At 41.9% G+C, this 24,700-nt stretch overlaps 1 protein-coding gene across 1 annotated transcript in view; it reads right to left on the minus strand.

The window, feature by feature from the left end:
- Positions 1-243: 243 nt before the first annotated feature.
- Positions 244-24,700, minus strand: part of SLC19A2 (solute carrier family 19 member 2) — a 24,660-nt gene continuing 203 nt past the window's right edge. The window contains exons 2-7 of the mRNA XM_007458121.1: positions 24,567-24,687; positions 18,027-18,629; positions 5,118-5,340; positions 3,836-4,028; positions 3,121-3,262; positions 244-696 (exon numbers count right to left, since the gene is read on the minus strand). Coding sequence (XP_007458183.1) covers positions 568-696; positions 3,121-3,262; positions 3,836-4,028; positions 5,118-5,340; positions 18,027-18,629; positions 24,567-24,687 — 1,411 coding nt within the window. The 3' untranslated portion in view covers positions 244-567. The remainder of the gene's footprint in view (positions 697-3,120; positions 3,263-3,835; positions 4,029-5,117; positions 5,341-18,026; positions 18,630-24,566; positions 24,688-24,700) is intronic.

Genomic DNA, 24,700 nt, shown 5'->3' on the forward strand with positions numbered 1-24,700 from the left:
TTAGAAGTGACACATATTCCTTATAAAACACCAAACCAGAGCACATGTTGTCAGTGATAGGAACAACTTTCTTCTGTAGAAACACAAATGCACATGAATAACACAGAAATAAGAATTAAGTTGAACAGAGGCAGGTGCTGTTAGAACATATTTCTGTTCTGACCTGTAACATCTGTGGCCCCTGTGAAGCCCTGGTCCCACCAGGCCAAGCATCTGGCTAATCTGATACAGAAGTACTTGACCTATGAAACACCAGACTCACTTGCTAGCAACTACACATCACCATGTGCTGCTTGATTGCTCTTGATTACTTGGTTTTCAAAAGCAAGCTCACTTTCAAATCAGAAAAATGTCATCCTTATATTGGCTCTCGTAAATAATCCATGAAGTACACTTCACTTCTGAACAGTATTCTATTACTCTAGGAGGACAAGGTATAGTCAGTTGGCTGCTTTGAAGCCATGAAATGCACACTCATAAATATGTGTCTACACTTTAAAAAATTAAATACATCCAGGCACAGCTGCTGTGCAGAGTTCTTGTGATAAGAAGCTCATTAGCAATGTGTTATGAAGTGGTCACTTGAGAACTTGATTCTGGATCTTCCGGCTTTCTGTATTTCTTCAAAATATTGATTGCACCATTAGACAGGAAAACCACAGCAATGAGTGCAAAATAACCAGCGTAGATGAAGAACTAAAGAGGGGGAAAGAATAATTTATAGAATTATCAATTAGAAGGTAAGCTCTTTTATTATATATATATGTGAACAGACTCTATAATTAAAGGTATATTCAGTTTCTCTATAAAACTTCAAAAAACATTGTGTGCTTAAACAATGTGCCAGGCACTGAGGATACAAAGAGGCAGCACAGCATGGTGATACTGAAGGCTGACTCTTGGGTGCAAATCCCGACTTCCCCCTTACTAGCTGTATGACCTGGATTGATAGACTCAGTCTCTGAGCCTCAACTTCATTTGCAAAACATTTTGTAATTCATAATATTTCCTAATTGCAGAGTTGTTGGGAAAGGATGAGATTATGTATGCAAATGTTTGTTAGCACAATGCTAATGCTGTTAATACTACTGTTTTTATTTTTGTTGCTGTTATAACTAAATCCTGGTCTCTACCCTCAAGCTGATATGATTAACAGGCCAAATTCTGAATATCAAGACTTCTACTCTTGCCCAGAAGAGGGCAGTAGAAGGTCAATTATCAATATATTCCATTATAAGATTACTTTTTATAAGAATCTTCTCTAAGCCAATTTTTTTTTAAATTTTATTTATTTTTTGGCTGTGTTGGATCTTCGTTGCTGCATGCGGGCTTTCTCTAGTTGCAGCAAGTGGGGGCTACTTTTCATTGTGGTACGCAGGCTTCTCATTGCGGTGGCTTCTCTTGTTGCGGAGCACGGGCTCTAGGCACACGGGCTTCAGTAGATGTGGCACGCGGGCTCAGTAGTTGTAGCTCGCGGGCTCTAGAGCACAGGCTCAGTAGTTGTGGCACATGGGCTTAGCTGCTCTGCGGCATGTGGGATCTTCCTGGACCAGGAATTAAACCCGTGTCCCCTGCGTTGGCAGGCGGATTCTTAACTACTGCGACAGAAGGGAAGTCCCTCCGAGCCAATTTTTTAATGTAATGATGTTGTTTATCAACATCATCATCATTTTTCTTCTTAAAATAACTTACTAACTACTGATAAGCTAACTCTCTGAGCCAGGTCCTTTAAAATTCTGATTCATTTTCCTATAGGAAAATCGTTAATTAATCATGGCAGTTACAAGTTTCAGCACAGCCCACAAAATTCTATTATTCCATGCGTTTAAACCTACCACTTCTGTAGCAAGATGACAAGCACCTAGTTACTCTTCTACCCTCCATCCCAAATGAAAGTACCTAACCCTTGAGAGGTCTTCTCAAGGTTTTTATTGCAGGTAGTAACTAGGAAACACTTAAGTAATTCTTACTTAAAAGAAAGTAATACGCTCCCATTCCTCTGGTCTATCCACCCCCTCCCCCATCCTTTTTTGAGGCAGCATGATGCAGTGGGAGATGCCTAAGTTTTAGAGTCAGATGCTGGTTTGAATCCTGGTTCTGCCATACTATTATTGACTGTGACCTTAAACAACACAACATCTCTCAGACTCATTTTCTTGATGTCTAATCCTGATAACAACGCTGCACAATTCTATATAAAGTACCCGGCACATAGAAAGCACTCAATGCACATTACCTATTTCTTTTAGACCTCCTCAGTAAAAACAAAGTTAATTACTGCTAACATGTTAGGCCTTTGTATTCTAAGAAAACTGATATGTAAGGAAGGAAGGAATAATGGAGATGGAATCATTTGGGCCGAGATGAGGTAGGGTAGGCACTTTTTTTTTTTTTTTTTTTTTTTTTAAAGGGATCTTCCCGGCCCGGGGCACAAACCCGCGTCCCCTGCATCAGCAGGCGGACCCCCAACCACTGCGCCACCAGGGAAGCCCCGGGTAGGCACTTTTTTATTCAATTGCCCATTTTGCTGAAGTACAGAACAAGCCCTGCCTACCACTCACAATGCATGAAGGCATATACAACTATACAATTCCTGAGTGAATAAAATTATTCACACTGTCTCTGAGTGTGCAGGTGTTTTCTCAATAGGTCATATGTTAAGAATCATAATGCTGTTCAGCAACAGGAAGTCATTACCTTGGTATTTGGGTGAGGGGTGTTTGAAATAAAGGAGGAGGAGACTTAGAGAGCTTTGAGGTGAAGCATGGCATCTCAAACATGAGATGCAGTATTCCAGGCACAGAATTAAAATTAGAGGGAAATAATGGATGAGGAAGCAGAAGGGCTTGGCCTGGAAGGAACCAATATTACCTCTCAGCTCCACCAGGCTGGTTAATTACACACAGAAATGTTCTAGGGCCTCATCAAAAAGATGATGGTCCCAACATCCTCCTGGTAGAAAAGAACTAAGGATGGGGGATGACTGAAGGAAAGAGAGAACACTTTTCCTTTTTATTTTGTATCTGTCTATATTGTTTGAATTTGTTTCCATGAAGCATGCTCCACTTCTGTTACCCTGATCAACTCATAACATCTTCAGTACCGAAACAGAGATCTTACCTGAGTGGTAATTTCCAAGCCAAGGCCACTGGCATCTACCACAATTAGAGTGAGCACAGTCTGCAGTGCCAGAGCGATGAAGGTATTTACACCAAACACTAGGGCGTAGCGCTCCATGCTGAGGTTTGCAGCAATCTGAAAACTTAAATAATATATAAAAAGAAAGCACACACAAGAATTACTTCCAGGATCGTGTGAAGAGTAGCCCGAACTTTCTACTGTCAATTCCCTTCCCAACCAAGTGAAGAATATTTTGTTGCTAAATGATGTAAACCTCATGTAAACATCTGAAAACAGCAGGAACATTTAAACAAGGAAATAAAGAACCTTGCCTAAATGCTTCCTCAGGAGAAAAACTGGCAATGCGCATATAATGCTTCCTCCCATTTGCCTCTTTTTTTTTTATTTTTTATTTTTTTATTTGCGGTACGCGGGCCTCTCTCACTGTTGTGGCCTCTCCCGTTGCGGAGCACAGGCTCCAGACGCGCAGGCTCAGCGGCCATGGCTCACGGGCCCAGCGGCTCCACGGCATGTGGGATCCTCCCGGACCGGGGCACGAACCCGTGTCCCCTGCATTGGCAGGCGGACTCTCAACCACTGCGCCACCAGGGAAGCCCCCATTTGCCTCTTCTAACCAGAAAGTTTAATTTGTAAAGAAACCAAAAAGCTAATCCTGTCAGCTCTTCCTAATGATTCTTTGAATCAAAATACATACGTTGCTACAGTGATGAGTAACATGTAGATGATTCTGAAGACAACGTAGGATGCGTAGCACACCCAAATGTTACCCACGGTGTCCATGATGTACACTGCAGCAGCAATCAGGAGAGAAAACAGAGACAATGTCAATTCTCCCCAAGTGGACCAGGATATTTTTATGTAACCAACTGCAAACACAGCAACAGCACCTACAAAACAAAAAGAAAATTTGTCATTTTGCTACACAAATACTATTTCAATAAATTAAAATTTCATCTTAGATTATTACATTTTAAGATCTTTTAACTTTTAAACAGGGTAGCTCAAGATTATGGAGGGCCTTGAAAGACAGTCAGAGAATTTTAGACTTGATGGAATAAATAGTATGGAGCCATGGAGAGATGATGAGAGACTGAACTAGGGCAGCTGGTAATGAGAAGGAAAAGGAGGATACAGAGCCAGGGATGCTGCTAAGGAAAAACTACTGAGGCGGACACAGAGGAGAGAATCAAAAAGAACCACTGCTTGTAGCTTGGCAACACGGCAGGTGGCTCATCTCTCTTCCCAACTGAGGGGCAGTTTATTATGTGGTAAAATGATGATGGTGATAACGATAGCTAAAATGTATGGAGTGCTTTCTAAGTGCCAGTCACAGTTTTAAGTGTTTACAGAAATCATATAAAGTTTTCCAAAACCTTCTGAGGTGGGTCAACAAATTAGAAAGGGACAAGAGAATAAAATGGCCAAAGACACAGGCTCTGAGTTCAAACCTCGACTTTACCACTTACCATCTATATCATCTTGGCCAAATGATTAACCTATCTGTCCACAGCTTCCTTAACTGTAAACTGGGGATAATAATTACACCTATCTTAGGAATTCTGTGAGGACTGAGTGAACATACATAAAGTCTTTAGAGCAGCGCTTGGCACATATAAACAATATATTTGCTACTGTTGTTATAAAGTATTGTATAGGTTACTCCAAGTTTTTCAACAAGTGGTGGAAGAACCCAGTAAATCAGAGATAATGGAAACCTAGATAAGAAGACAATTTAGAGGACCATTATATCAGGTTTCCCAAAGGTTAAAAGAATTTAAGTTTGTTAGTCATAGCCTTCCACCTCATGTGCAATTCTAAATTGTCCTCCTAAATTATAAAATCAGAGCTCAAAGTAAGTAATCCATTTTCTGGGGTTACTTCAAACTTGGGAGGGGAGAGAAAATCTGATTATGGCTGACTTCACTACCAGAGGAATCTCCCCCTCGCAAGCTGCCCTACCACCCTGCACTGCTTACCCAGTAAGGTTGAAACAGCCTCCACGCCACCGTTATAGATGGCAGCATGACGAGAAGGCATCACCTGCTCCCACAGGCCCTGTGCATAGTTCACGACTTGAAAATAGCCGCAGGTGGAGAGGGCCCACCACACGGACCAGCAGAGCAGAGGGCGAGAAGAGTAGCACACCAGGAAATCATTCCACAGGACCTTCAGCACAAGGAGACGGTCTGGCTTGGATTCCTACAGAGAAAAAGGGAAGAAGCCAACTGTACAGAAAGCAATTGTATAGACTCAATTTTCTATTCAACAGACTTTTTTCTTGTTCCTTGTGAAAACCAATTGCTTATTTCATATACGTGTGTGTGTGTGTGTGTGTGTGTGTGTGTATAAACTTAGCAATTACATTTATCCCCCTGGGGAAAAAAAACACATTCTTATATAATTTTTGCTTTGAATGCTCTATAAACATTAGTACATCCAGCAAATGATATACTGTTTACAACATGAAGGTAGAAAGATGGTCAGAGATCGCGTACTTCAGCTAAAGGGAGATGACATTCCATATCTCCCCATACAGTGGCAAGCAACATTAAGAATAAGCAATAATTTGGGCTTCCCTGGTGGCGCAGTGGTTAAGAATCCACGTGCCAATGCAGGGGACACGGGTTCAAGCCCTGTTCCGGGAAGATCCCACATGCTGCAGAGCAACTAAGCCTGTGCGCCACAACTACTGAGCCTGCGCTCTAGAGCCCGTGAGCCACAACTAGTGAAGCCCACGCGCCTAGATCCCGTGCTCCGCAACAAGAGAAGCCACTGCAATGAGAAGCCCGCGCACCGCAACGAAGTGTAGCTCCCGCTCACCGCAACTAGAGAAAGCCCACAAGCCCCCAAAAAAAACGCAACCAAAAAAAAAAAAAAAAAAAAGCGCAATAATTAGCAACCCTAGTAAATCACTCTTCAGGTAGAATCCATGAATGAGAACCTATCAGATTCACTGAAAGGTAATGGTTAAGACAGAAATCTTAGAAAGAAATAAATCAAAATATTAGCAGCAGTTCTCTCTGACTGATGGGATAATCAGTGATTTTAATTTTCTTCCTTACACTTTTTCTGTTACCCAGTATTTATGGGAAATATTACTATTACAATGAAGTAATAAAGCTACTATGCATGTAACTGAGTGAATCAAAACATTACTATGTACCATCATCCCTGGACTATGCCAAGAAGTCAATATGAGATTCCAGACATCCTGTGAAATAGCTATCAAAGGTTGCCATAATTCCGGAGCCTCGCTCAGAACATAGGAAATTTTACTTTTGCAACTAACGTGGGAAGGCAAAATGAGAGAATCCAAAGGGACCGGACCAAGAGGAAGCTAACTGTGAATTAGCATATAAGAGCCAGGATGTGTGACAGGGGCCATGTTACAGATTATTAACACCAATGGCAGCAGCATGATTCAACCCGCTTGCTGGCTGGAATGCATATCTTGCACGTGAGAACCTCCAGATGTAAAATGACTACTTCCAGCTGCTGTCAGCCCTTTCTCCTTTATTTTTAGAAACTGAGGTATAATTGACCTTTAACTTTATACTAGTTTTAGGTATATAACATAATGATTTTATATTTGTATACAATGTGAAATGATCACCACAATAAGCCTAGTCAATATCTGTCACCATACAGTTATAATTTTTTTTTCCTGTGATGAGAAGTTTTAAGATCTACTCTCTTAGCAACTTTCAAATATGCAATATGGTATTACTAATTATAGTCACCATGCTGTACATTACATCCCAAAGACTTATTTACAACTGGGAGTTTTACCTTTTGACTCCCCTTTACCCATTTTGCTATCCCCTATCCCCTTCCTCTGGCAACTACCAGTCTGTTCTCTGTATCTATGAGCTTGTGGGTTTTGTTTTGTTTTGTTTTTAGTTTCCACATATAAATGAGATCATGCAATATTTGTCTTTCTCTGTCTGACTTACTTCACTTAGTATAATGCCCTCTAAGTCCATCCACATTGTTGCAAATGGCAAGACTTCATTCGCTTTTCAATGGCTGAATAAACAGTGTTCCAGTGTGTATATAAATGTGTCCGTATACCACATTTTCTTTATCCATTCATCCACTGATGGACCCTTAGGTTGTTTCCATATCTTGGCTATTGTAAATAATGCTTCAGTGAATTGGTGGGTGCCTGTATCTTTTTGAGTTAGTGTTTCCATTTTCTTTGGATATATACCTAGAAGTAGAATTCTTGAATCATGTGGTAGTCTGATTTTTTTTTAATTTATTTATTAAATTTATTTCTTTTTGGCTGCGTCGGGTCTTCATTGCTGCACGAGGGCTTTCCCTAGTTGCGGCGAGCGGGGACTACTCTTCGTTGTGGTGCACAGGCTTCTCATTGTGGTGGCTTCTCTTGTTGCGGAGCATAGGCTCTAGGTGCACAGGCTTCTTTAGTTGTGGCGTGTGGGCTCAGTAGTTGTGGCGCACGGGCTTAGTTGCTCCGTGGCATGAGGGATCTTCCTGGACCTGGGATCAAACCCATGTTCCCTGTACGGGCAGGCCGATTCTTAACCACTGCGCCACCAGGGAAGTCCCTGATTTTTAATTTTTTGAGGAACCTCCACACCGTTTTCCAGTGACTGCAACAATTTACATTCCCACCAATAGTGCACGAGGGTTCACTTTTCTCCACATCCTCACCAATGCTTATTTCTTATCACTTTGATAATAGTCATTCTAACAGGTATGAGGTGATATCTCATTCTGGTTTTGAGTTGCATTCCCCTGATGATTAGTGACATTGAGCATCTTTACATGTACCTGTTGGCCATCTGAATGTCTTCTTGGGAAAAATGTCTATTCAGATCTTCTGCGCATTTTTAAATTGGATTCCTTTTTTGCTATTGAGTTGTATGAGTTCATTTTATAATTTGGATATTAGCCCCTTATCAGACATATGATTTGCAGATATTTTCTCCCATTCAGTAGGTTGCCTTTTCATTTTGTTGATGTTTTTCTTTGTTGTATAGAAGCTTTTTAGTTTGACGTTGTCCCACTTATTTTTGCTCTTGGTGTCAAATTAAAAAACACATTGCCAAGACAGATGTCAAGGAGCTTACCACGTATGTTTTCTTCTAAGGCATTTTATGATTTCAGGTCTTACATTCAAGTCTTTAATCCATTTTACGTTAATTTCTGTGCAGCCCCTTCTCCTTTAAATAGAACCTTTGAATAGATATAGTTAGGTGTTTATAATACCAAGTTAAATGCTACTCTTTTCTTAGCTCAGTTATATGCAGAGGGAGATTTGTCTATTATCAAGCCAATAGCTAGGATGGAAACTTGAGAATAAGTTTGCTTCTTTTATTGTGCTGTTGAAGGACACAATCCTAATTCTTGCTATAAACAATGAACATTTTTTTTCCTGATGAAAGGAAGACTATCATTATTTTCTCAGCTATTGGTATTTCATTACCCAAAACATAGTATAAAAACATATACAATGAGCCTTAACCAATGCGGACAAATATAGTACATCTGGTTTCAAGGAAAAAGAACCAAAATATGTATCATGGAAGAACTGGTGTTTGAGACAGGCTTTGGGAGATAGATAAGATTAGAATAGAGAAACAATTAAGAGAACAATTAAGAGAAACAATTAGAGAAACAATTAAGAACAACATTCAAAGAAAACAAAGAGAACAATTAAGAGCAACAATTAAGAACAACATTCAAAGAAAAGGAAACAAGAACAATAGCACAGAAGAAGGCGCTTTCAAGGTGTACTTAAGAATCTGCAATGATAAAGTTCTCTTCCAACATAAAAGGCTTCTGGGACACTCTGTCCTGCTCTGGCCTGCTGTGCACTTATCTTGTTCCAAGAATACTCATTCTTGCCTTTGCCTGGTATCTCGTAGAGCCCTAGTTCATAAGCCCTAGTTCAGGGGCACTGGAAACCTTTTAAGAGTTGGCACAGAGACCTGCCTTTGGCTACTCTTTTTCAGGGGAGATAATACCTATCTGAGCTTCAAGGGCATTAAGCTGCAAAAGGTAGGGGGTACAGCCATATACGGCTACACACTCTCTCCCCTCCATCCCAACTCAGACATATCCGTTGGCAGGGGCCCAAGTGGAGATATCCAGAGGGGAAGGCTGTGACCACAAATGAGAAAAAAATGGGGAGGGTCAAAAGACAGACTTTGTCCTTCACAAAAGTCTTTCTGATTCTGGCTTTTAGTGCTCAGGGCTAACCTGGTGAGAAAGGCAGAATACGGCCCAACACAAACCTCCCCCCAGTCACTTTCACCATTATGGTTTCAATTCTTTGGATTCTGAAGGCTATTCTGACATGAAAAGAAAGAAAGATCAGTCTTGAATTAACATTGAGTAAAAAACCATAAAGTTATAAACCTACATGTAGGTTATAATTTCATTTACTATAAAATCTGTACAAACAGTGATATTTAGAAAGGGCACTAAAATATTAACAGTGGTTATCTTTGCACCCAGCAGTTCAGATTATTTTGACTTCTTTTTATGTAGTTTTCTGTATTGTTTACTTAAAAAATTAAGTATGAATCTTTTAAATAAAATCAGTAGAGCTCCAGTTCCCTCACCTGTAAAATGGAGACAGTGATACCTATATCAAGGAGTTTTAATAATAGTAGTTTTAATAAGAATGAGATAATGAATATAAGATTTTTGGCACAGTGTCTGGTACCCAGGTCAAAATAAATGGGAGCTGAGATGATGAAATCAGCAGCATACTTGTCTACACTCAGATGAGAAAAATTTCTGAATCTTAGGCTTTTTACAGTAAAATGGAAATTAATGCTTACTTCAACAGGTTATTACAAGAACTAGATAAGCATTATTCAGTATGTAGCAAGTGCTCAATAAATGTCGGTTTCCTTTATATTCTATTTACCATGACTCATTAACATAATCAACAAATAGGTCCTGAGTGCTGTTATTCAACTTTGGACTTCCAGGCCCCATCTGCCTGTTAGCGTTCACTTCTTAGAGTTTCAAGTGCATGCTGTTTGTCCTCTATCTTGCTCCATGAGGCTCTCAAGCCCTCGTAATATGACATTTCACGTGCCACATGTAAAAATTCTAACATTTTGCAGATACTGAACTAAAAATCTATTATTTACATTGACTTCACCATTTTCATTTTCCTGGTGTGTTCATTAGAAAATTCAAAATTAAATATGTGCCTGGCATTATGTATTTTTGGTGAGCAGAGATCCAGAGGACGGAAATGTATGCCTCCTTCGACTCCTTAAACTTAACCCCACTCTGGGGCAGTGTCCCAGCCAGGCAGAAACTGCAGGTGGAGCTGGAGACCTTGAAGAGTTTGGCTATACTTCCAGCTCAGCCCAAAGCCCAAGGATGATTCTGGACTTTCATTCTGACTCGTGCATTTCAGATCTTCCTGGGTGTGGACCTGGTATATATGTCCCTCCCAGCCCGCCCTGCCTGCCCCTTCAGTTGTCACCCCAGCAGGACCTGGGTGGCTTGGGCACTTCTGGGGTTTTGGGGGGTTTTTTGTTTGTTTTGCACTTCTGTTCTTAGCGGCTCTCTCCTCCATTGTTGCCAGGCGGGAGGGCAGGCGGACGCACAGGCGCTGATGCCAAATCTGCCACCTCGGACGGCGGCTGCTGAGCCAGGTACCCTGCTCTCCAGCTTTCCCGCTCTGGTGGCCGGGGACCCATCCTGTACAGTTAGAGCCGGCCAGGGGAGAAGGGGCAGCTGCCCTGCCAAGAAGCTCATCGCCCTCAAGGCAAACACCTCCAACCCTCAGAACCCCGGGAGATTCAGAAGCGCTAGACGGTCCAGGGGCGCGCATCCTCACCTGTGCGCCCCAGGGCCTGACGTGTACTCTGCGCATGCGCCACCCCTCCCTAAACTTTTGCGCCCCGCGAACGCACACGCATTGTTCGCTCACAGGTTGCAGAGTATAAAAAGGCCACAGGCCAAAGAGAGCGCACTCCGCTTTTGGCCGAGTTGGCAGCTGAAGGAGAGTGCTCGGAGCCCAGCTGTCTATCCAAGGACCGACCTCACCCAAGTTCTCTAGGGGCAGTTACTTAGGTAGGCCCTGCCCCTCACCCCCGCCCCGGGCACTGGGGGACCAGCACCTGCCGGGAGGGCTCGGCTGCCCCCAGCCCGCTCCCCGCGCCCACCGACTTCCCGTGGCCGGCCCGGGTAACCCAGCTGTCTATGGCCGGCTATCCACTCGCAGGCCAGCCCACAAGTGTCCAGTGACTCTGCATCTGCGCTTTGCCACAGAGTCTCTGAGGCCCCATTCTACCATCCCGCAGACCCTGCGCTCCTTTCTGGAGGTCCTTATCTCCATCTGCAGTCGAGGCCATCGGAAGAAGGCGGTGATAGGTGCTCGCACCTCCACGACATCCCGCAGCTCAGTGTCCGCAGAGGCCACAGTCACTGTCAGTGTGGCGCGGGGGCAGCCAGTGCCGCCCACGACACCCAGTTGTGTCCCGAACTACAGCACAGATAAGACGGTGTTAGGGGCCCTGGGAGAGAGCGGGCAAGGGATGGCCAAGCAGGAGGAAGTCCCCACAGTCACAGGGAGGAACGAAAACCAGAGAAGCGGCCCCGATGACACCGGGGGTGCACGATCTGCATTTAGGCCCCTGGGGGGCTCGTTCTTCGTGCCCAGGCCTGGATCTCTGCAGAGAGACCTACACGCCAAGACGGCAGAAGACAGATCCAACAGGAAACTGCAGACCTCTTGTATGAGCTCCTGCCCCCAAAGAAAAGCCATCACGAGCTCATATAACGCCACCCGAGGTTTCCCGCCAGTGAAGAGAAGGAGGGGTCTCGCCATACCGCAAGGGCTGCCCCAGAAGTCTGCAAAGAAAGGGAGCAAGGAGCGCCCTCCGTCGCCCTCTGCAGCTCTGGTGGTTTCCCGGAGGAAAAGCCAGCCGGACAAAGATGCAGAGGCAACAAGAGGGCAGAAACGGCCCTGGAGGAACGGCTCCCGCGCATCTGACAGTCCCAGGCCCCGAAAACGCAGGATTTCTCTGCTGCCGCACAGGCGAGGGGAGCCTCTGAGGCTGCCCCCAGCCCCTGAGCTGGGTTTCCCGGTCACCGTTGAAGACCTAGACTCCGAGAAGGAAGCAGCATTCCGGCGCATCAACAGTGCGCTGCGGGGTGAGACCTAGGCCATCGGGGGCCTGGGCGCCACGCAGTCTTCCAGTTCCTTCCCGCTGCCTGCCGCAGGGGATGCTTCTCCGCAGAAAATGTTTCAGAAGTTATTTCTATTTTAATATGATCATGGTACATTAAAATATATTAGTGCTTGCCTGTGAATACTAAGGTCGCTTGACTTGTAATTTTCTATGTTGTTCTATATTTTTGTGACTAAAGGCATTACTTGGGGGAATTAAAAGAATATCTTGAAGCGATTTTGGCTTTTGATCTGCCACTAATTCCTATTTAACCTTAATTCAGGGGTAGGATTCTTTGACCCAAGGAAACAGAATAGTATAAAAAGAAAGAATGTGAGTGTCAGATGGTGGCAGTGATTAAGTATAGCAAGAGACGCCTTTGCAAAAGTTACTGTTGGTCCCAGAAGACTCTCACTTAGCTGTGTGACCCTGGGCAAGTCACTTCACCTAAATCTCTGAATTATAGGGCTGTGCTCATGATTTAAAAGTGACTGGGCACGGTGGATGCTCGGAAATCCTGGGTTCTCAATAAAGCCACTGCCCTGCTCCTTGGTCCTTTGGGATTACTATATTAGTAAAATTTATACTTGACAGTAATTTTAGCTTAAAGTTTATTTTGTCTGTTTCATCTCAGCCTTTTGGCTAAGATCAAGTGTAGTATCTGTTCTTGTCAATTTAAATATTAAGAGAAAAGAAAGGAAAATAACGGGAATGCCCCCACACTCTTCAGACAATAGGAGCCTCTTAACCTGTTCCTTTGTCCAGAGACACAGGCCATTTCTCAGTGAAGGCCTCTGCCATCACTGAGGTTGCAGGGGAGATGTGGTAACTGGGGAGAAAAAGACCAATGGGGATGACCCCCTCACTCCTCAACATGCAAGCCCCCCACTTTCTCACTTGTCTGGCTAGAAATAAAAGGTTGATCCCATGGTTTTAACTTTCAGCTGCTGCTGGACTTTGCGTGCCTTGCATAAGCTGGGAGACAGAGGCAGGGAAAAAACCACCATAATCACCCTGTTACGGCCATGAAATTAACTGCCCTGCCCTTATGAAATTAACACTGGAGTAAGAGAGACAGATGATAAACACACACATAAAAGAGAGCTTATAGTAGGAATAATACTATGAAGAAAGTAAAAAGGGTAATGGGCTAGCAAGTGACTTTGGAATGGAGTAATGATTGCTAAGAGTGTTAAATGGCTTTCTGAAAAGCTGACGTCCGAGCTGTGACCTGAGTGACATAAAGGAACCAGCCATGAAGATCAGAATGAAGGGCAGTCCTGACTGACACAATCTCCTGATTTGAAGTTCTGAGGTGGGAACAAGCTTGATGTGTTTCAGCCCAATTAAGAGATAAGGTCAGAGAGGTTGGCAAGCAGCCAAATTGTATGGGGTTTTATAGGCCATGATCAAAATTTTGCATTTTCTTCTACATACAATAGGAAAATGTAGGGGGAGGGGATAATTAGGGTTTAATGCCTAGACTATGAAGATTTAAGTCAAGGGCTAATGATTTCAATTAAATTACTTCGATGTATCCCTACATATGTGAGGGACTGGAGAGGAAAGGAGAAGTTGTTCATGGTATGCCTGGGAAACAGAAGAAAAAAGAGAGTACCTTCACATCAGCTCACAAAACTCAGGATTCTAGAGTCAAGTAAAGCTTAGTGATCATCTGATTTAACACTCTACATTTAGGGGTAGCTTAACTCAGTTAAAGAAAAAGAATTTGTGGGACTTCCCTGGTGGTCCAGCAGTTAAGACTCCACACTTCCACTGCAGCGGGCACAGGTTCCATCCATGGTCGGGGGAACTAAGATACCGCATGCCACGCGGTGTGACCAAAAAGTGAAAAAAAAAAAAAGAAAAGAAAAAGAGGAAAAAAAAAGAAAAAGAACTTGTGATGGAATTAGTACCAGACTCTCATAACTCTTCATAAGGCCCAGAATACCTTCAACAAATTCAAAGGGAAAATGAGAAATTATTTACAGCCTCACAAATAAAGATCTACAGTGAAGGTGCAAAGCTGTTCTTGATTATTCATATCTAATGATAAAGATAATAATAGAAATTACCGTGTATTGATTACCTACTTATGTATACTAATTTGAAAGCTCTACATGGCCTTATTTAATACTTGAAATAGCCCTATGAGGTAGGTATATGAATGAGGGAACTAAAAGTCACAAAGAATTAAGAAACTGGCCCAAGATCACCCTGCTGGTAAGTACTAGTACTGGGGACTGCCTCCCTTCTTCAAAATCCGCTATACTCTGCTTCTATAAATGATATTGAGTACAAGATAAAAACATTTATTTTGCTGCTGTCTGTGTTTTATGGAACTCAAACACACACACACACACACACACACACACACACACACACAAAGAATGCTTCCTAACAGTAAAAGGTGTCAGTCTACAAAAAAAAGTATAGTTATATTAACAGATATTTATTAAGCATTAATCTCATGTCAAGCCCTGTGCTAAAGAGTTGTTTTAATTTACATCATTTCTAATGGATAAGCAACTTAAAAAAAATCATGTCCAACTATATGCCAAGCACAAAATGAGTCCAGTTGCCTGTTTGGGAAAGAAAATCACTGGCTTTGGCAGCTCCTCCTCCTGCAATGTCAGCACCCTCTGCCCCAAAGCAGTAGGGCTCATTCTGAAAATCAACTTACAAATACTCTAAGATAACTTGTGGACTGGGCTATCACTTTGACTTCTACCTCATTTTCCCTCTTTTTAAGTCAAGATAAAACCACCCACTGACCTAGAACTCTTCTTTACTGTAATTATCACGATTATCATTTATGGTTCATTGATGGGCTTTGTCAACTTAAGATGGCACTGTGATCTCCAATATCCACATTCTAATTTTCCTTCAAGCTTGTCAAAGAAAAGCAAGCAGTATTTTAGGGCTGTACAGCTGCCAAGCAGCACTGCTTGCCTGTCATGGTGTCGGTAGCTGAGCCAAGGAGATCATGAAACTGACTTGAATCCTAATTTTACCTCACCATGGCCAACATGATGGTTCTGACCATGTTGTTATCCCAGTGAAAGACTTCACGGAGCAAGGTATAGATTGAAGTGGATTTCATATCTGCTCTAAAATTATGTTTAGGAGTACATGTGTGTAATTTTGCATGACTCACTAATGTTGGATCTGATCCTTATCTCTAAAATGAAAGGGTGATGTGATCTAAAGTCCCTTTAACATGCTCTGATTGTTATATGATTTGTGGCTAGAATCACTTCTAACTCAAAAAGTTTATAATTCTTCACCATATCAAGTACTGACATTTTGCATATCTATAAATAACAAATATCAAGGTGGCCTAGGACAGAGTTTTTTAAATTTTAGATTTCAACTCATTAGTTGGTAATAAAATCAATTTAGTGGGCAGTGATCACATTATAAAAAATAAACGAAATGTGTCAGAATAAACCATTGTGTTGTAAAACTTTTGTTTCATGGATGACTTTGAGGGGTTCAAGACTTCAGTGGAGGAAATAACTGCAGATGTGGTGGAAATAGCAAAAAAAACTAGAATTAGAAGTGAAACCTGAAGTTGTGACTGAATTGCTGCAATTTTATGATAAAACTTGAATGGATAAGCAGCTGCTTCCAATGGATGAGCAAAGAAAGTGGTTTCTTGAGATGGAATCTACTCCTGGTAAAGATGCTGTGAAGACTGTTGAAATGACAACCAAGAATTTAGCACATTACATAAACTTAGCTCATAAAGCAGGGCTTAAGAGGATTGACTCCAATTTTCAAAGAAATTCTACTATGGGTAAAATGCTATCAAACAGCATTGACGCTGCAGAGAAATCATTCCTGAAGGAAGAGTCAATCGATGCGGCAAACTTCACTGCTGTCTTATTTTAAGACATTGCCACAGCACCCCAACCTTCAGCAACCACCACCCTGATCAGTCAGCAGCCAACAAGATCATTGCAAGACCCTCCACCAGCAAACAGATTACGAATCGCTGAACGCCCAGATGATGGTTGGCATTTTTTGGCAACTATGTATTTTTAAATTTAGGTATGTATATTATTTTATACATAATGCTATTGCACACTTAATATACTACAGTATAGTGCAAACATAACTTTTATATGCACTGTGAAACAAAAAAAAATGTGTGACTTGCTTTATTACAGTATTTGCTTTACCTCAGCAGTCTGGAACTAAACCCACAATATCCTTGAGGTATGCCTGTATCACACATAGTTTTCAGCACAGATGAGGAAGATAACTTCCTATCCTTACATACTTTGGACTGCAATTCAGAAACTGGAAGTAGATATTCATCATTTATTGGAATCATTTCACCTATTCATTTAGAAAATTTTTTCTAGAGCTTCCTTTACATACCAAGTTCTGAGGATAGAAAGATGAAGAAGAGACAGACATTGCTGTGGCTTCTAAGACATCTCCAACTTGAGCAACATAATGTTGTGCCAGCAGCTCAATAACAAAAAAACAAACAACCCAATCCAAAAATGGGCAGAAGACCTAAATAGACATTTCTCCAAAGAAGATATACAGATTGGCAACAAACACATGAAAGAATGCTCAACATCATTAATCATTAGAGAAATGCAAATCAAAGCTACAATGAGATATCATCTCACACTAGTCAGAATGACCATCATCAAAAAATCTAGAAATAATAAATGCTGGAGAGGGCGTGGAGAAAAGGGAACACTCTTGCACGGCTGGGGGGAATGTAAATTGGTCCAGCCACTATGGAGAACAGTATGGAGGTTCCTTAAAAAACTACAAATAGAACTACCATATGACCCAGCAATCCCACTACTAGGCATATACCCTGAGAAAACCATAATTCAAAAAGAGTCATGTACTAAAATGTTCATTGCAGCTCTATTTACAATCATTAGATGAATGGATAAAGAAGATGTGGCACATATATACAATGGAATATTACTCAGCCATAAAAAGAAACGAAATTGAGCTATTTGTAATGAGGTGGATAGACCTAGAGTCTGTCATACAGAGTGAAGTAAGTCAGAAAGAGAAGGACAAATACCGTATGCTAACACATATATATGGAATTTAAGGGAAAAAATGTCATGAAGAACCTAGGGGTAAGACAGAAATAAAGACACAGACCTACTAGAGAATGGACTTGAGGATATGGGGAGGGGGAAGGGTAAGCTGTGACAAAGCGAGACAGAGGCATGGTCATATATACACTACCAAGCGTAAGGTAGATAGCTAGTGGGAAGCAGCCGCATAGCACAGGGAGATCAGCTCAGTGCTTTGTGACCGCCTGGAGGGGTGGGATAGGGAGGGTGGGAGGGAGGGAGACACAAGAGGGAAGAGATATGGGGACATATGTATATGTATAACTGATTCACTTTGTTATAAAGCAGAAACTAACACACCATTGTAAAGCAATTAAACTCCAATAAAGATGTAAAAAAAAAATCTAAAATAAAATTTAAGTAAAAAAATAATAATAATAATGTTGTGCCAGTCTTGGAGGTCATTTACTCGAGAGGAAAATACATTTGTCATCCCTAATATAAATCAACGTTATATTGAATGAATGAATTAATGAACCAATGAAGCAACTCAAGATAAAACCAGAATCCAAATGAATTGAGGGACTTTCCTGTCTGTTTTTTCACCATTGGTCTAGCCCCAGAGTAGCAACCACCAGGCATTTAAGGTTGTGCTTACCTGTCCCTCCATGGGAGGCACCTCTGTATTTAGAGGGATTTTTGATTCAACGTCTTCCCACTGCGGAAGGTGATTAGAAGCTGAGGTATCAGTAGCAATGCCACCATTGTGTACCTTGATGCCATTTTCTCCCTGGCAGGAGGGAGGAACGTGGTGAAAGAAAAGACTCTTCTGTGGCATAGGCAGAAACCAGGCTACTGCGAAAGCCACAGAAACACAGGTAAGAGAGATGACATTCAGGCTGAATAGGGACCAGCCTGCCACTGAGACGAGGATCTGCCCTAGGACAGAGCCCACTGTGAAGCCCACCAAGGTGGCACTTCGACAGTAACTCGTGACTTTCTGGTACATGCTCAGGTCTACCACACTGTAGATATAGGAGTAATAGGCAATTTCAGTAGCGGTGGCGATGCCATAGAAGAATTCCAAGAACTGAATGGCCAGCAGTCCCTGGGCATAGAGCAGCATGAACCACGTAACAATAAGGCTGAGTCCCTGCAGCAGAACAACAGGTTTATAACGGAGGAAGTCTGTGGCAAGGAACAGAGGAAACAACAGCACCAGGTGAGAGTAAGTCCATACTGGATATATTTCATTGAAGACCTGGTAGAAAAAAGATAAAATCCCGTTAGTGATCTCAAAGGACCTGGAACATTTGTAACAATTTATTCTTACAAAACAATCTACCAGTACCTCAAAGATCTCATTTTTATCAACCAAAGAAATCTTGACAACAATTCTGATAATTGTTTGGAATATACTTCTCCGTTTCCACCCCATCGTCTTTTTCCTAATAAAATCTTCCCTATTCATCAAAGACTAGTCAACGCCTTCCTCATCCTGGAAGACTTTGCTGCAGCTGATAGTGTTTGTATCCCAGCACCCAAAAAGCTCTCCTGATACTGCTTTGTATGTGTCAGTCTCCTCAATTACCTCATGGCACTGCGTCTTAACCATGGCTACACATCTCCCAAGGAGCTTTAAAAAATGTGGATGCCTTGCCGCAGGCATTTTTTAGAAACCTCCCAGGAGATTTTATTATGAGCCAGAGTTTAGAACCATTGCTTTATAGGTTCTTTCAGGGTGGACTTGACTTTCATTTGCACAACCTAATAGCTCACACACTGTTTGGAAGATACTTGGCTCAATAAATGCTTTGGAAACAAATAAATGTTTTGGAATCATTGTCAGTTCTTACTTCTAGCCACAGAACAGGGAGCCATGATCCTACTGTTTGATTAGGTTTCTCTGATTTTAAGTTTCATTTCTTTGGGGTAACATGAATAGATAAAGAAGGTAAATCTGTCCTACAGTCTTAACAGAGTAACTATCTGTGGATGGTAGCATTATAAGCAACTCTGTTGTCCTTCTTTTTGTATGCCTATAATATGAAAAAAAAATGGAAGGGTTTTTTTTCATTAAGTTTTCATTGGAATATAGTAGAAATAATATTTAAACCACAAAGACCCCAGCTGGAATTTCTGTTCCATCATTTGCCATATGATTTTAAGCAAGTTTTTTTTTAGTTCCTTTTAGCCTTAATCTCCATTATCAGTAAAAGAGGAGTAAAGCCTATGCCACAGGGTTGTTTCTTGCAAGGACTAAATGAGAGAGTACATGTAAATCACTTACTCTTTTTTCATAGGTTTAAAGACTTAAGGACTGAAGCTGAAACACAGACCACTTGGGACAATACAAATTAAATTAACTGAACTGTCGTCCCCATTCTTCGAATAACAATCATTGTAGGAGGCTTTTTCCTCTTTTTACACCTACCCCATAGCCTAGTAAGTTCCTGAGGGTTTAAGTAAGTCAGTTTTATAAGTGATCATTTCAAAGTTTGGATCAGTGGCCCCAGTTTTTAAGTGGGTTCTGAAAGGTAGTCTTACTAACAGTCTAAATACTTTGTGCTGGAGCAATCTAATCCTCGGGTTTGACTTACTTTTTAACTCTCATGTATACCTCAGTTCACCCAACTAATTGTTTTAAGGTTTTAGGGGAACAATAAAGTAAAAATTTTATTTTTAGTAAATTATTATAAAATATTTGCCAATGCAGAGAACTATAAAAGGAAAACATAATCTGAAGTACATTCCAGACTTGATTTCTGACTGAATATCAAAAGTGATTTGTCTAATAGCCTCGCCTTCATGAATTCCGGTCTAATTTGTGTTTGCAAATCATCTAGCAACCTCCATTTACCAGGAAACTTTCTTGTGCCTGAATGTGTGCGTGAAAGAATAATCGAGAACTGTAGAAATGATTCTTATTCACAAGTGTGTAAGTTTTATCAAATGAGGAACAAAGTGCACTCGGCTGACATAACACAGGGTCAGAGGCTTCTCAGTAGAAAACCAAAGGGGATAAGGGCAACCTTGAGATGAAAGCCGTGAAGAGTGAAGGCTTCCCTACAGACTTTTCACAGGTGTGCTCCATTAGCAACTTCCCACTCCTTTTTTGCCTACAGTTTTATTCATTCTCCTGCAGTTTTCTGAAGTGTGAAACTGCCTCCTCTGTTTGACTCTGTATATTTCTTCACCTTCACATTTTCTCCAACATAATACTACAAAGCTGTTAGCCACCACACCTTCCCTTTAAAAATACCTTCCTTCCATACCCGGTCTTCTTTTTTCTCCACCACACGCCTTGGGACTTTCACTGATTCTTCACTCTAGTAAAACTGTCTGCACTTAGACATGTTATATACCTTTCAATACTAGTTGTCCCCAAACGATTAACTGTGAAGTTTTCATTATATAAACCTCATCCTTTCAATTATCAATTTAAAGTGTTTATGCTTATGAGTCTAATTCCACTCCTAATACAAAAACCACAGTTTACATAATGAAGATAAGGAAAAGCAATGCCAAGTAGAAACTAAAATAAAGGCAAGCAGGGGAAAAAGACCAGACATGTTCTCTTTAACTTATTCTCAGTAAGAAATCTGAATTTACTCCTAGGAGAGACATCAACCCAAGAGGACTGTCCCTCCCACAGCATTATCAGCATTATAGTAGTACATCTCTACTGACACCACACACTATGCTAATCACCTCACTTATATGACCTCATTTAATCCAAACAACGCTAAGCGGTAGATGCTTTTATCATCTCTATCTTACAACCAAGGAAACTAGGCCTTATGTGAATTGCCCGAAGTTATCCCAGCTAGTCACCGGCAGAGGGAGTATCTGCACCTAGATATTCTGAATCCACCACCCTAAAATGCCCCATTTCTTCAAACAGAAAACTATTGTTGATCATCTACTATGTTCCAGGCTTACTTCTAATGCCATTAAGCAGCTTTTTCAACCTGCGTAGGGGTGCTTTTATGGGGCTTTCATGAAGAGAGAAGACCAGACAATATGCAGAGCTTAGCCACTGTGTCTCCAAAAGTCTCCAGAAAGACCCCTTCTCTCTCAATGCCTCCAAGGAGAAGCTGTCACACCAGGAAATGCTTCTTTGATGGATACTCTGAATCCTGAAGGGAAACTTCCTAGATGCAAAAATGTACAGGTTACAGACTCTTATTGGCCACACCTGGACGAAACCTTCTTATCTCACGTAAAAATCTGCCGTGTGAGCAAAGGGAACTGATTTTATTCTACGGTGCCTTTCACAGTTCTTTGGAGAAGCCTCAGTTCTCCAGGAGTTCTGAACCTAGTGAAGAGCACATACACATAAATTATTGACAAGGGAGTTAGGAAATATGGAGGGTTGCTCCTTTGAGATGGACCTTGAAGGATGAGAAAGTTAGATCCACTAGATTTATGACTATAAGATCAACATGGATGGAGCTCGGGCATGTAGAAGGCAAGGGGAAGAAGGATGTAGTGGGAGATAAGGGTGTTAAGGAGATAAGAGCCAAATTCTGTAAGGCTCTGAATATTAGGCAGAATAGTTTTAAATTTAATGTCTTAAAAATATCAAAGAAAGGTAGTGAATGTCAAATCCCATGCTGAAAAAGATGAAAGGATAAAAAATTTGGGGTGATAAAGAGCTCTATTTTATTAAAAGTTTGGCTTTCAACTACTGAAATACAAATTTTAACCTGTTTAAAATTTATAAAGTGATACAGGTTAATGGTTTTCCTGAAATCTAAGAAAAAAAAATCCTTTGAGAGTGGAAAGAGGAAATTCTGACCTTCTTTTCCTCCTTTTGTCTTTGGCCTTGGTTAACAACAGCTCTATCTAAGATGACTGCTCTTGGACCTTCTAAAGTCTCCCGAGAGAAATACAAAATTCAACAGAAATAGACTGACCATGATTTGGCACTTGCTTTGCCTAAAAATCATGTAATATTAAATAAATAAATAACTGTACCTTGGTGAAAACAAGCAGTCAGAAAGGAGAACAAGTTGTCCTATTTATTTCAGTTATTAGAGATTTTAAAAAACCTAGGGTTCCAGAGAGGGTGGACAGAGCCACACTGTGCACGACCATCAGAATCGGCCATGATTCTGAGGCCCTCAGAGACAAACGACATCCCTTTCCAGACTTCTGGATTTTTCTTCAAACCCTGCCCTCTTCCTCATCTAATTTGCAGTAACAGAAGTGTGCTATGTTTTTGTTACACATTCAGCAAATGTTTCCTGGGCCTGGCACCTCTGCTTTATTGCTATACGCCTCGAACATATTTCACTCACCTAGGCAGCTTTCTGATAAGACAGGACAGATGATGGTACATCACACAGCAATTCTGCCCAGGGCACTTGTACAAAACAGTTTGGCTTTCAAATATCAACAATGGGAGCGTGTTTCTCTCCCCGTGTGCTTCTCCTTCAGGCAAGGTGCACAAACTGTGCAGATCACGTGGCAGTTCACATGAAATTTTAATCGTTAGCAGCTCACAGACAGTATCATTTCTGCTTCAGTGGCTACAATTCAGATTTGGTGTTTGCTGTGGGTCTCCAGAATCATTCTCTCTTGTATTTACTGAAGTAATTTTCTTCTTGGAGAATCATTCTGTTCACAAGAGTTGGCCCTTTCCACTTTATTATTGTTTTTAACCAATACTATAATTCAAATAGGTAATGAGTAACTCTTACAGTTCCTTGTGGAGTGGTCCGTAAGACTAAGAAGTAGATCTGAAGTTGGGTCAAACTCAGTGCCACTCGCTAGGGGTGAGACAATGTGGGAAACTCAAATGAAATCCTCAACCAAGAGTTCAATCCCTTCCCTGTTAAGTGCCCTTGAAAATGGAGGAGCAATGCAACAACAAACTGGATTATGAGTAATTACATCCTGCTCTGACCTGTTATGTAGGGATACTCAAAACAGGTGACTACTAATCACAGGGGAGAGAGTAAGGTTTAAATGGGAGGAGTACTTCACAGCAGCTGGGGCAGGAAGGCAGGTTGGGAGGAGCAGACATAAGAAAAAAGAAACAGCTAACAACTGCCCACTGAGCTTTCACCCTTTTGTTCCAGAAAGGAATACCAGACCTCAGCTTTTTTGCTTTGTAGTGTTCAAGGAAGAGGATGCTGAATCTGCTTTATTTGGGTTTTGTGGGAGCAGCTTGAGTTTAAGTCCTTTTTCAGTTAATATAATGTCTTTCTTTTTCAAAAAACTGGTGTTGAGATTGACCGTACACTTTAAAGAGTGAAACACATTTTTAAAGTACACAATGCACTTCAAGTACTTTACTTATAAATCTTCCTGGGGAAGTCAATCAGCAAAAAGTTCTTGATCATGGACTATGTACTCTTAATTACTCTCAACATCGCAGCAGAACAGGAAGGAGCAAAACTAACATCTGTGAAGCAACAATTCACAACGCAAGAAAAACTATAATTAAATGCCAACTATGTGATACCATCTAAATATCTGCTTTTATCCCGGGAGGTGGGGTTGGGGGAGTGTGTGCGAAGCGTATTCCTGGACACAGTCTCGCCCAATCAAAAATCAAGACAAGATGATGGGTCCTTGTTGTCCTGTACAGTCCTTATTTGAGCACTTCCATCTCTCAAGGGTAAACAATGCAAAGTAGGGGAAGGAAGAGGGTGCAGCAGATAGAGGGAAGATCCTTTCAGAAAGCAGGAGTTACTCAGCATCTGGTTCCTTACTTTCCGGCAGCAAATATTTATTTAAATCTTTACCATGTCCAAAGTACAACCTGCTGTTTTCCTTTTTATTCTCCAAATATTCTCCTCTCCCCCGCCCCCAAGCAGGAACTGCTAGATCAGTCGGAGCAGAGTGGGGCTAAGTTCCATTACAGCAACATCAGCACATCGCCTGAAGCACACGTGAACTGGGGCTCCCGAACCGCGTTTCGAGCCCTTCACCTAAGACACGGCCTATCTATCCAACGCAGGAGAGAAAAACAGCGTGAATTAAGGCAGCGCCCAGCACGGAGCCGCCTTCCAACTGAGAAAAGTCAGCAATCTCTGCTCAGAATGGCTCCCGCGTTTCAAGAGCCTTTCTCACTCCTCCTTTCCTCAATTACAGCCCCTCCGCCCGCTCTCACCTTTTCCCGCACATCTCGGCGCCCGCGCCCCGCGCCGGCCGAGCCACCTCCCGCCCGCCCGCCCCCCGCGCCTACCTCCCTCTCCGTCAGGTTCTTGTCGGGCCCCAGCAGGTACGGGGTCAAGAAGGGCTCGGACGGCCTGAGGCTGGCGAAGAAGCCGTAGGCGCAGAGCAGCGCGGGGGGCACGAACCAGCACCCGCGCGGCACCC

The sequence above is a fragment of the Lipotes vexillifer genome, unplaced genomic scaffold (assembly GCF_000442215.2).
Source record: "Lipotes vexillifer unplaced genomic scaffold, Lipotes_vexillifer_v1.1 scaffold189, whole genome shotgun sequence".
Classification (NCBI taxonomy): Eukaryota; Metazoa; Chordata; class Mammalia; order Artiodactyla; family Lipotidae; genus Lipotes; species Lipotes vexillifer.